Raw genomic sequence first — 11,892 nt, forward strand, 5'->3', positions numbered from 1 at the left:
CACTGCATTAGTGTCACATCAGCACCACATCAGAAAAAAAGACTAAAATTGCCAAAACAAAATAAAGATAAAATATTAAAATCAAAATCTGAAAATATAGAAGATCGAAATCGCAAAGTTACAAACATACAAAACCAAAAAAACAATTTTTTCTATTTTTTTAGTAGAAGAATTCAAGTTAGAAAATTAATGAAGGTGTGGGATCCTTGTTTACAAATAAAATTACTCTCTATTCATTGTCCTTTCCTTTTTCCTTCTTTCTTCTTCTTAAAAAGAAAAATGAAAGTTTTTTTGGAACCATTAATTGAGGTAGATATAAGCAAGCACAAAAAGACATGACAAAGGGAGAATCATTTTGACTTTCTGCTTATTGCATGCACAGAATTCAAAATGCTCTTTTTTGAGAAATGGACGAAATCCTAGTCAATGCTGGCTCGTTTGCGCCCTTCTTCTTATAGTCGTGCTTTCTCTTATCTTATCATCCATGAATTCAGATTCCAAACGCTTTAAATGCACGCAAAATCAAGAAAGCAACTGGCCGACTAGACATCATGATTTAGTCGATCATGTTTTTTTTTAATAAAAAAAACACAGCCTAAACAAAAAAATTTACCTGAATTTAACATAGCTAACTAAATATCCTACAGAGCAAGAGGGATTTGAACCCACGACCAGTCGAGCAAACCATCACGAGTTGTGACCACATAGTTGCTCATATGTTTGCTTGTTGGCAGTTTTAATTTTACAAGGATTCATTAAGTTTGATGTACAAAAAATTTATTCTCTCTGTCTTAATCAGGGAAGGGTCGATGCTGCCCTTGGGATAGCTACCCTAAGGACAAATAAATGGACCAGATCAAATCATTTGGGATGCAAATGTGATCTGGTCTATTCAATTGCCCTTGGGAGTAGCTACCCCAAGGATAGCATGAACTAGTACCTGAATCAGGGAAAAGTCTATGCTATCCCAATGGCACTGCCCTTGGGATGACATGACAGAGTATGATTGGTTAAAATCAGTGAAAACCAGATTGCCACGTCACCCCAAGGGCAGTGCCCTTGGGGTAGCATAGACTTTCCCCTTAATCAGATGAGAGGAAGTATACGAAGTTATCCTGATCAGAATAAAAGGGGGGAAAAAAACACTTTCAGTCAACTCTCTTTGGAGCTTTTAACATATTAAAATCGCTCCTTTTCGGCATGCTTGGTTTGACCAAAAGTGATATTAATGGAGAATTTGCACGAGTTTAAACAAATTGTTAATTATGGAACATTTTGAAGTTGAAAATAAGTAATGTTAGCATAGTAATGACATAGTCCAACCTTATACTTTATTTAATAGAGGAATATCGTCAAGTATAGTAAAATATTTTAAATGAAAAATAGAGTACAATATTTTAATATTACTACGCAGGCAACTGGGAAGTTACAACTGGTGCATAGTTGACCCTGAATAAAATGCATTCACAGCCAAGCATCACGTGTAAATTAATTAACCCCAACTTTCAATAATCACAATAGGACTTCAATTTCCACCTGTTAGCCATATTTTTTGAAGCTATCCAACAAAATAAAACAATGTTGAAAAAACCATTAAATTAATTCGATGGCGTAAACGAACACTATTCACAAACATTTGCCTCAGTTGGGCCTAATCTGAGAATCAAAACTTTAAGGCCATTTAGTATCCAGGGTACCTATTACATCATCTTGGGATGAGAATACTCAAGGATCACTCCAAGTACCATCGTCATCACTACCAACAGCCTGAATGGGCAACAGAATTTTGAGAAGTAAAATACAGATACAAGCTAAGTTAACTTGTGATTATTTCACATTTCTGAATAGTCTTTCTTTGATTAGCATATGAGAGTTGTTACCTGGCGAACTGCATTTGCCTTTTTCAGAATAGCAGTGACTTTGATGTTTGCATGCCCGACCGAATGCACAATTGGTTTTGTTGTTTTAGTTGGTCTCAGACTGAATGACTGAAGCCATTAAAGAAAGGGTTAGTGTCCTGAGGATCATAGCAAACTACCATGATTTTGAACTTCAAGTTATTCCTGTCTGAATTGTACATAGAATCGACCTCTGCAACAAGCACTAGACTATGACTTTTGGAAGCATTGTGGTCGGGGATGACATAGTCATTGTCCACCCGAAGGTGGCAGGTAAGTATAAGGAAAAGTTCATTTCACCAACAATAACAACTACAATACGAAAAATATAAATTCCAGAGATTTATGATGGCATCCCGTTTTTAAGAATATCCCAGAAGCTGAAAAATAACATATTTTTTAATGTACCATTTGGGACAATTACTTCCCATTAGATTGAAATTTTGAGAACTTTCTAGGAGAACTGAGGGTCAACTAATGAAGCCGGTTGATAAGGAAAAGATAATATACCTAGACTCCTATATATCTCTCTGTATATGTACTTGCAAATTGCAAGGTAGTAGGTGCTAAATAACTACGCACTACTCAACTTCATTTAGTATATGCAAGGTTCTAAAACTCGTGCAAGTCAAAAGACATAGCGCCACTTTGTGGGAACTCACTCTTGTTCTTATTTGGTGCAGGAAGTCCTCCTTTTCATCTACGCCGCCGCCCTTCAGCCCATTGTCCCTTTGTTTTGCATCAGACTCACGCAATCCTGATTGCTGTTACATATATCATAATTATAAGATTCTTTTCAACATTAGAATTAAATGAAATAGCAAGAAAAATGGAGAATAAAAAAAGTCGACCTTGCTATTCTGTATGTCTGAGTTCTCAAAAGTATGATTTTGATTCAATGGGGCTGGCTTAGGTTGCTGAGAAACGGTAGATCCTGAAAGCTTAAGGTCAAATGCATATTTAGAGGGTTTTGGAAATTCCTCAGAATTGTTATCCATAGCTTTCTGATTGAGCTTCATGCCCCGCCATTGTGCAGGAGGTAGAGGTGGAGTAGTGGGACTAATTATAAATTGTGGCCCTAAAGGGTGCTGTTGATTGGCGCCGTTTGTAAGTTCCTCCCTGAATGAGCGATTTTGGGTGTCTGAGTTATGAAGATCAAATGAATGCTGAGATTTAGAAATTTGCACACCACTTTTAACAATAGGAGGCTGTAGTTTGCAATTTTCAAGGTTATCTCCATGGTTTTCCCTCCCGTCTCCGCTAACTGTTGAAACAGACTCTCTCAAAGAGATTTCATGAAAAGAATCATAAAAATCATGGTCCTTGCTACAGGGAGATTCGCCAGACTCCCACCTATCAGAATTTGATTCTGACTGACGACTAATACAACCAGCTTCTAATGAAGGCGATGATCTATAGAATGTGTCATCATCTGAGTCTGAAACATCATTTTGCGGAGTGCCAGACACCTCAGGGACCAACTGAAATGAAGGAAAGATACATCTGCTGCTTTCGCTGTTACAGTTTCTATCAGGGAATTTTAGTTTCAGCTTGGAAGTCTCAAATCCATCGATTGGTTGGAATGATATTTTCATGTGTTCGAGTGGAGGAGATGCTGAAGGAGAAAGTACTGGAAGATCACCTCCAATCAGGTCTTTAGATTGTCCGGAAAATGTTTGATGTGCAACTTTTTGAGTATTTTTCTGCTCAAAGGCTCCGATAGTTTGATAGCTGCCAGGGACCTCATTCTGATTGTCCAATAGTTTCCGGTTAGCTCCCATTGTAAACAATCTATTGCTAAGTTCAAAAATACGAGAAGAACTAGTGCTATTATCTTGTTGACTTCTGGAAGCTTGGTATTCTGAATTTCCAGGTAGAAGACTGCTAGAGGCTTCTGCACTAGCTACAGTGGAACCGACGTTACTTCGATGGATTGAATTACCGGTATCTCCATGTCTTCTGGTTGATGAATCAGCAGGTGAAATTTTACAAGATGCCTTGCTATTTTTTTCATCGCTTTTAGACAAGGGATTTTGTGGAAGTGCATTCCCCGAACTGTAATCCGGTGGTTTTGATGGCTCGACGCCTAGTAAGCTACCATTCGTCCAGAACATGACAGAAGTAACATTAGAAGTTTCTGGTGCAGGCTTCTGAGACTCAGGACTCCTAGCTCTATCGATAATTGGCAACCTCAATATATCATCTCTACAGCCAGACAATAAGGTATTTGAGACACATCCCTCAACTGCACCATAATCAATGTCAACTTTCTGCAGACCTCCTAGATTCAATGACTCCCCTGTTCTTAAATCTGATTGGAGATCCTTGTCATCATTCAATTCATTTTTCGCAGTTACTACATTAAGAGAACTGTAAGATGTAGAAGTGGATTTTGGAGATTCCATAATGGGATCTTGTTCACAACTTACAGTGATCGTAGGACTATCGGCCAATACATTAGATTCAGACTTCAAAGATTGGTTTTCCAAAGTACTACTTATGAGATCATCTGCTCCAACGTCATCTAAATCAGAGCAACAACCTTCTATCTTTCTCGCGCAATTTGTATCAGCTTCAGACTCTGACTCGATGGTATTAAGTGCATCCATAAATTGATCGGCTTCACTGTCAATGTCTTCAACAGGGATATCACCAGACTCCAATGTTGGCAGAGATTCATCACAAGGCATGACATCATTTTTGTCAACAGTTTCCATACTAACTTCATTAACACTCCAATTTTCGAAGTTCAATTTTGAGGAACATGACGCTGTATTTCTGTCATGATCAAACTCCTGTGTCGTGCCACTGGTATCATACTCCTGTGCCATAGACTCGACAGTATCTGTCTTTTCATCCCAAGTAACATAAGATGAGTCATGGTTGGGCTGATCTCGTGATGGACTGATCTGAATACCACCATATATATCTGTAGCTTTTTGCTCAAGAAAATTGTGATGTAGCATATCACCATCCTGCCTCTTTGCTGGAGAAGACATGGATTCTCGAGACTCCACTTCTTCTTGTTGGATTGGGTAACTTGAACAGAAATCACTTTCAATGTAGCCAGACCCATTTCTCAAGTCTAAATTCGATTGTTCGCCCATATCTGATCTTATTATATCCTCGCTTGAACACGTCAATTGAGAACTAGAATTCCCACCAGCATTCAGTTGAGCGAACTGGGTTCTGCAAATGTAAAAATAGCAATTTTTTTCCTAATCAACAACAATGGTAGTTTTCACTTTCAACGAATCCGAAGTCACCAATTCCCCAAGTTTACTTCTCTTTTTCCATTGCCACATCCAGAGAAGAGCATAAATAGCAATTACCTTCCACTGTGGTCGAAAAATGATGCACCTCTTGATACTTCTCTGATCCTGGGATTTGACCTCCGTTTCTGCTCAAGTTTCTGTATGTCTCAGCATATTTTGACAGATGAACAACATTAACAGAATGGGACAATAAAAACTATGTACAGCATTCATCACGCTTTCACTAGGACGAAATATAAAGTTTTAATTGTCTTCCGTATTCCTCTTTCATTACTTTGAGACGTAAGATACCAAAATAAGTAAAATACAACAGTTCTTCTATTATTTGTTTTAATTCCTAAATGAGCAAGCACACCAAGAAAAGGTGGTATACTCACATGAATAGAGACATTTAAATACAAGGCAACGACAATATCATTTCTAAAGTACAGTGATCATTTCACTGAGTCTTATCACAGAGAGCCGGTAAATCTCTTTCTGTCATTCATTTTCGATCCCAAGACATTCAAAATTTATCACAGTGTCTATAGTTGTAGGCGTTAGCTGATATGTCGACATAAAAAAAATGCCATAGATTGAGCAATTATCTATTGTAGTTGAAGCTAGATTATAACACATTATGCTCTAGTAATAGTTTGGCACAAGGTCAGGTTCAAGTAATGTTTTCAGATATAATACCTTTATCTTTCTGCTTTGTCTATTTTTTGAAATGTTCTTGCTGCTTGCTTCACCAAATGCCACTGATGCTCTCTTAAACAAAGTTGGATCTGAATATCTTTTCAAGCATGATCCAGGGCCACCTGGGTCAAACCTAGAAGAACAGCAACAGGTTTATTCGCATGGCAGAAGAGATGAGGAACCAAATTTTAAGAGCTGATCATACCTATCAAGCAGGTGCAAATGTGGACAGCCACGACAGCCTTCATATGAATCCATGATAAACTGAGGCACGTCACCGCATAAAAAATGATTTTCTTCACATTGGATATGAGCATGCCAATTAGAACCTGCAATAAAAATTTGGTGAGAAGAACCAAAAGAGATGATGTGGCAATGCTGTAGAAGGAGCAAAGATTCATGAAGTTCACATAATAAAATAGGGTAAAAAGGAAGTTTTGCTGAAAGTTTAATGCGATACGGGAGGTAAAAGAGTTCAGCAGCAACAATCACTTCCTGAAAACTAGGAAAGTGGTATTTAGCATAGACAATTACAAATTTTGGATATTAACCATACCAGCGGTGTAAGCAAAGTGCAAGTGGCTCCTTTGAGCCAGAACAGCCTTCTCAAGTGGAGCTAGTGTAGATTCAATGTGTTTAACACGAGCCATCAACTTGTGGCTTCTAGAAGATGTTCTCATCACGTCATCTTGCAATCCATGAAAAACCTCTGCTGCAAATCTACCACATGCAGAAATGTTATTTCAGCTTGAATTTTGAGAGTTTTTAGTTCTTGAGGAGGAGGATTTTAGCACTCAGTATAACACTAACCACAATTATTTTTCAGTCAGAAAAAGGGTAGAGAATGTGACACCCTGTTCAACATCAAAATATTAGCACAATCTGAATGGGAATTTCAGGGTGTCCGATTGATTGTTCTAGCAACTAGGATTTAGCATTTTTCCATAGCGAGAACCTATACGAAGCAGTTGCATACTCTTGATTTTGAGGTATCAAATATTAGTTCATATGTTCGCCAAATTTTAGTCGGGCTTGAAAATACCTGAATATACTATTCAGCAAATTGGAGCCATAATTATTTTGTTTAATAGGTGTTTTAATAATTTATAAACTAGCTGAAAATCCCATGAGCTCACTAACTTGAGCCTGACTTTGAGTATTTACTTGATAGGCTGAATAGGTGCATTATGCATGGGCCTAAATGTCTTGACAATCTTTGACCTCATAGCTCAATCAGTTTGATTCGTACTTCAATTTCTAACACACTAGGAATTTTCGATCATTGAAACGAAAGCTTCACATATTCAGCAAAATATTATGCATAACAAACCCATCACAACACCAAAAAAATTGGATTCGATCACATATTAAGGTAGTGTTAAACGGCCAAAATTCAAACTCGAAATCGAACAACTCTCACTACAATTAAAAAAAATGCGCAAGCCAGCAACCAGAAAAGTAAGAAACACAAGTTTCCAAACAAAACCATTTAAAGAACCAAACTAAAAAAATTTCGACTTCCGCCATATTAAATTAAAGCAACTAAAACTCAAAACACCAACAACAAAAATAATAATCACAAAAAGAACTTCACTTCAACCAACAGACAAAGAGTCGAACCACCGAACAGCTAAAGAAAGAAAAAATCAGTGAAAAAAACTCACTCCGCTAAATCGCCGAGCTGTCGTAAGACGCCGACGAGGCCCGAAACGGCGATTCCATCCAAAATCTCCTTGGGATCTTCCTTGTTAACCTGCCTGTACAGCTCCGGCGATCCGAGTGCGTACTCACTCCTCACCTCGAATCTCACCAACGGCATCGTTTTACCAAAGGATCACAAGAAAACGAGGAATTCCAAGAGACTTCGATACTTCACTCTCTGGGTGTGACAGCATACGCCAGGACAGAGCGGATGCAAATGCGAATTGAATGCACCGAAATAAATGAAGGAATGATGCGTGTGTGTGTGAGAGAGAACATTAGGTAGGAATAGCAGCAGTTTAACTGCAGAGAGAGTGACGTATTTTGCGAAAAAATACCAATATAACAAGGATGTTTATTGATCGGTTCGGTTTGATTTTTTGTTTTTTATTTTGATTTTTTTTGTTTTCGATTTTAAAAATATATAATCCGATATGCGAATCGTTTTACTTCGATTTGGTTCGGTTCGATTTTCTACTAAATTGATTCGGTTATTTCGATCGATTTAATTCGGTTTTAATATAATTATTTTAATTAATATTATAAGTATATTTTAAATTATAATATATTATATTTTAAATGATTTTTTTATAAAACTTTTAAATTTAAAGTCTAAATGACTTAAATAAAAAATAATAAACTAAAAATTATTAAAAATGATTCTTTATTCACTAGTTATCATCTCATAAATTATATATTATAAATAAATATATAAATAAAATTATTAATTTAATAAAATTTCGATTTTTTCGGTCGGTTCGGTTTTAAGATATATAATCCGAAACCAAACGAAATAAATTTCGGTTTTAACATTTATATCCGAATTTCAAATTTAGGTTTTCGGTTCGGTTCGGTTTTTTGATTTTTCGCTTTGGATTTTCGGTTTTTTCGGTTTTATTCGAAGTTTGAACATCCCTACAATCGAGTTTGGAAAACAAAATTGAAGAAGAGGCCGCTACAATTAGGATCCGAATCTGATGGTTATATCTCAACAAACATATATAATAGGTTAGTATAGCGAATCATGAGTCGTTAGATTTATTGTTAAGATAATAGGTTAGTATAGCGAATCATGAGTCGTTAGATTTATTGTTAAGATAATATCTTAACGTACATTGAACTAAAATCGTTTATGTAAAGGATAAATAAAAATAAATCTCAACACACATATATAATACTCCCTTCGTTTCAATTATAATGTCAACTTTTTCTTTTTTGTTTGTCCCAAATATATAGTCATACATCATATTTAGTAATATTTTTTTATCCTTCTTTACTAATATACCCCTATTAACTACACCTTAAAAATTGTGTAATCATTTTTTAATACATTAAATAGGGATAAAATATGAAGTTTGTATAAAATTTACTTTTCCAATAAATTTTTCTTAATTCGTGTGAAAACTAAAACAAGACAACATATATGGGATGGAGGGAGTATGCTAATATGACGAATTATTAATTATTAGATTTACTGTTAAAGATAATATTTTAATGTAATTTGAACTAAATCGTTTATGTGAAGGTTAAATAAAAACGAATCAGATTTGAAGGGTCAATCTTGCCTTTGTCCAAACAAATAATCCAAGATTACCAGATCTAAGTTCAATTTTTTTCCTTTTTAATATAAAAAAAATTTAGGCAGCATCAGATTTCAGTCAACATTGTTGACTTTGACCTTTTGGTTTGATTTAAGAATTTTTTTAATGAATTTAGGAGCGTGTTTGGTGTATATATAATATATCTTTGCATTTAATAATATAATATAATAATAATCACTGACTGATCTCACCCACTACTCTTATTAAAAACAAAAAACCAGATTTGTCGACAATGAATTGGAAGCAGTGACCATGGTCATTTATTACATCACACAGAGATCTTCAATTCATTTATTATTTTATTTTCCAGTACTTAATTTTTTTAAAAATATATATATAATTTTATCCCGAGTCAAATGATAGAGTACTTCCTGATTTGTATAAGCAGGACAGAGTTTATGCTGGTAGTAATTTTTTTTTTAAACGTGATTTCAAAATTTTTGATAATTTTGTTTATAATCTTTTCAATTATTTCAGATTTTTTTTTTATCGCTATAAAATATTTATTATGTTATTTCATATAATTTTGATCAACTAGGCTCCAACCAAACATTCACCTGGATTTTTTCAAAAATCGGATTCATATGTGAAAGAAACAAGCTAGTTCGAGCCTAGCACGTGTCATATGTATATATGGGTTTAACATTTGATCCTAGCACGTGTCATATGTATAGATGTGGTTTACCACTTGATCCGATGGCTATAAAGAAAGGCAATTATTTTTTTTCATGTCATTCATTTATTGGACGACGAGAAAAAAAAAACACATTTATTTTTTAAAATTATTTGATTAAGTGTTTCGATTTTTTTTAAAAATTTGGATATTATGCTAACCGTAAGGTGAAATAATTCGTTCATTTATATTGGCTTTCGTTTCCCAGGAATCCAGGATTTGGTGCTCTTCTTTATCTTTAATAATTTCTTATCATTAAAAAAAAAGATTTAGGTTCCGTTCGGACGTGTACTTATAAAATATTTTTGTAAAAGTATTTTTTAAAAACATTTTATAAAATATTTTAAAATTTATTTTAAAAATAAATATTTGTTTGAGTGTTTGAACAACTATTCTATAAAAAATATTTTAACATTTCAAAAGTAAAGTTAATCTTTGTCTTCATTGTTCCATTCTAAAAACATATGTCAAGTGCTCCTTAAAAATTATACTGGGATAACAATTTTTCAAAAATATTTTTCAAAAATTTTATTTAAATACATATTTTAAGTTTTTTTCACTTATAAAACACACAAAATGTTTTTGAAGTGCATTTCCAAACATTTTCTAAGTCAATCAAATTTCTTTTTGCAAATTTGACCTCTCTCGGTCTTTTCCGGTTCTCGATGGATCCCCCATCATAAAATTCAAGTCCTTGAACTTACCCACAAAATCAACGAATGATATCCACCAAGGGATGAATGAACAAATGTTCAACATGTATGAATTCGCAAATTACATAAATAATAATACTAGATCTGACCCTTTTTTTCATTTTTTTTTTTTATAAATAACCATAGTTTTTTTAAAAAAAAAACATGAAACCACATCGTCTCCACGGTGCGATTATTTTTTTTTATTCAAAACCGTCCGCATCGCACCGCCTTGCCTTATATATATATATATATATATATATATATAGTTGATTTAAATAATATTATTAATGACACCTTAATATATAATATATTATTTATTTCTAGTTGCACTCCATCACTTTTTCTCGCAACATTTCTTTACTATTTTCTCTTCTTTTTTTTCTTAACGCAACAAATATTTTCAAAGTTATTTTATAATCATGACTAAAAATAAAACTTAAAGCATCCTATTTATTTATTTTAACTTTATTTTGATGCTTTATTTTTATGTTATATATTTTATCTAATTTATGTTTTGTACTATTTGTAGTTATATTATATTTAAATATGTTATTTATTATTTTTTGTCTATTATTGTTTTAAATAATTTAAGAATTTTTTTTCATTCTACTTATCATTAAGAAAAATCGCAAACCGACCGCAACTATTTAAAACCGCTCAAAACCGCAAAATTAATTTTATATTTAAAACCACAATTTTAAAAAATAAAGTATAATCGAACCGCAAAAGACAATTCGATTTAATTTTTTTCAAAAAACTTGCAAAATCGCATAGTGATCATCCCTAAATAATACCCGATGATGTAGTATATAAACATGAATGCAAGTCCGTGCAGAAAGCCATAAAATCATAAATCATAATGTTAGTTCAATGCACGGGGATTTATGGAGGGATGATCTTCTGTACGTACAAATTTTGCTCGAACGTTGAATGTCCATTATCATAATTCAAAAAAAAAAAAAAACACACACAATTTAGTCCACTATTTCAGTGCACATCATTCTACATTTTACTAATTATTATCTTTATTTATATTCTTCATTTACATACTACCATAAATATATATTTATGATAGTCTCTTAATTAATTTATTATTAATAAATATTAGTTTTATTTAATTTATAAATAATATATTTTGATTTAATAATTAATATATAATAATTATCCGCATTTATAATTTCATTTAATATATAATTTTCTTTATGGAAATTATTATAAATGCTATGTTACAAGGACTATTTTATAACATGAGCTAGCTTGCATCGATAATATTAATACTAGGAAAAAATGCAACGTTTTGTGTGTGTAAAATAAAAGTTTTTCATATGTAATTTTTTAAAAAACAAAGAATGAAATGAATGGAAGATTTTT

General features: G+C 33.4%; 1 protein-coding gene across 2 annotated transcripts; it reads right to left on the minus strand.

Moving 5' to 3' along the window:
• Nucleotides 1-1,328: 1,328 nt before the first annotated feature.
• Nucleotides 1,329-7,830, minus strand: LOC140887034 (protein SCAR3). Of its 2 annotated transcripts, none has more exons than XM_073294041.1 (9): nt 7,516-7,830; nt 6,408-6,571; nt 6,057-6,180; nt 5,852-5,984; nt 5,231-5,298; nt 2,750-5,087; nt 2,561-2,662; nt 1,881-1,988; nt 1,329-1,767 (listed from the first exon to the last, which is right to left on the minus strand). In XM_073294041.1, exons 1-9 carry the CDS (start codon nt 7,668-7,670, stop codon nt 1,726-1,728), a joined length of 3,234 nt encoding a protein of 1,077 aa, XP_073150142.1. In that variant the 5' UTR covers nt 7,671-7,830; the 3' UTR covers nt 1,329-1,725. The 2 variants fall into 2 exon arrangements, with proteins under 2 accessions (XP_073150142.1, XP_073150141.1); XM_073294040.1 differs by having other exon boundaries at nt 5,231-5,310.
• Between the last annotated feature and the right edge of the window lie 4,062 nt (nt 7,831-11,892).

Source organism: Henckelia pumila, chromosome 3 (genome assembly GCF_033568475.1).
Source record: "Henckelia pumila isolate YLH828 chromosome 3, ASM3356847v2, whole genome shotgun sequence".
NCBI classification, from domain to species: Eukaryota; Viridiplantae; Streptophyta; class Magnoliopsida; order Lamiales; family Gesneriaceae; genus Henckelia; species Henckelia pumila.

Excerpts from the sequence above, each read along its gene's own strand:
- LOC140887034 (XM_073294040.1), bottom strand. The coding sequence starts at position 7,670 with ATGCCGTTGGTGAGATTCGAGGTGAGGAGTGAGTACGCACTCGGATCG. Across the intron at positions 6,181-6,407 it reads GCACTTTGCTTACACCGCTG|GTTCTAATTGGCATGCTCAT; the intron begins GTATGGTTAATA and ends TTTTTATTGCAG. Across the intron at positions 5,311-5,851 it reads GACAAAGCAGAAAGATAAAG|AAACTTGAGCAGAAACGGAG; the intron begins GTATTATATCTG and ends TGAGACATACAG.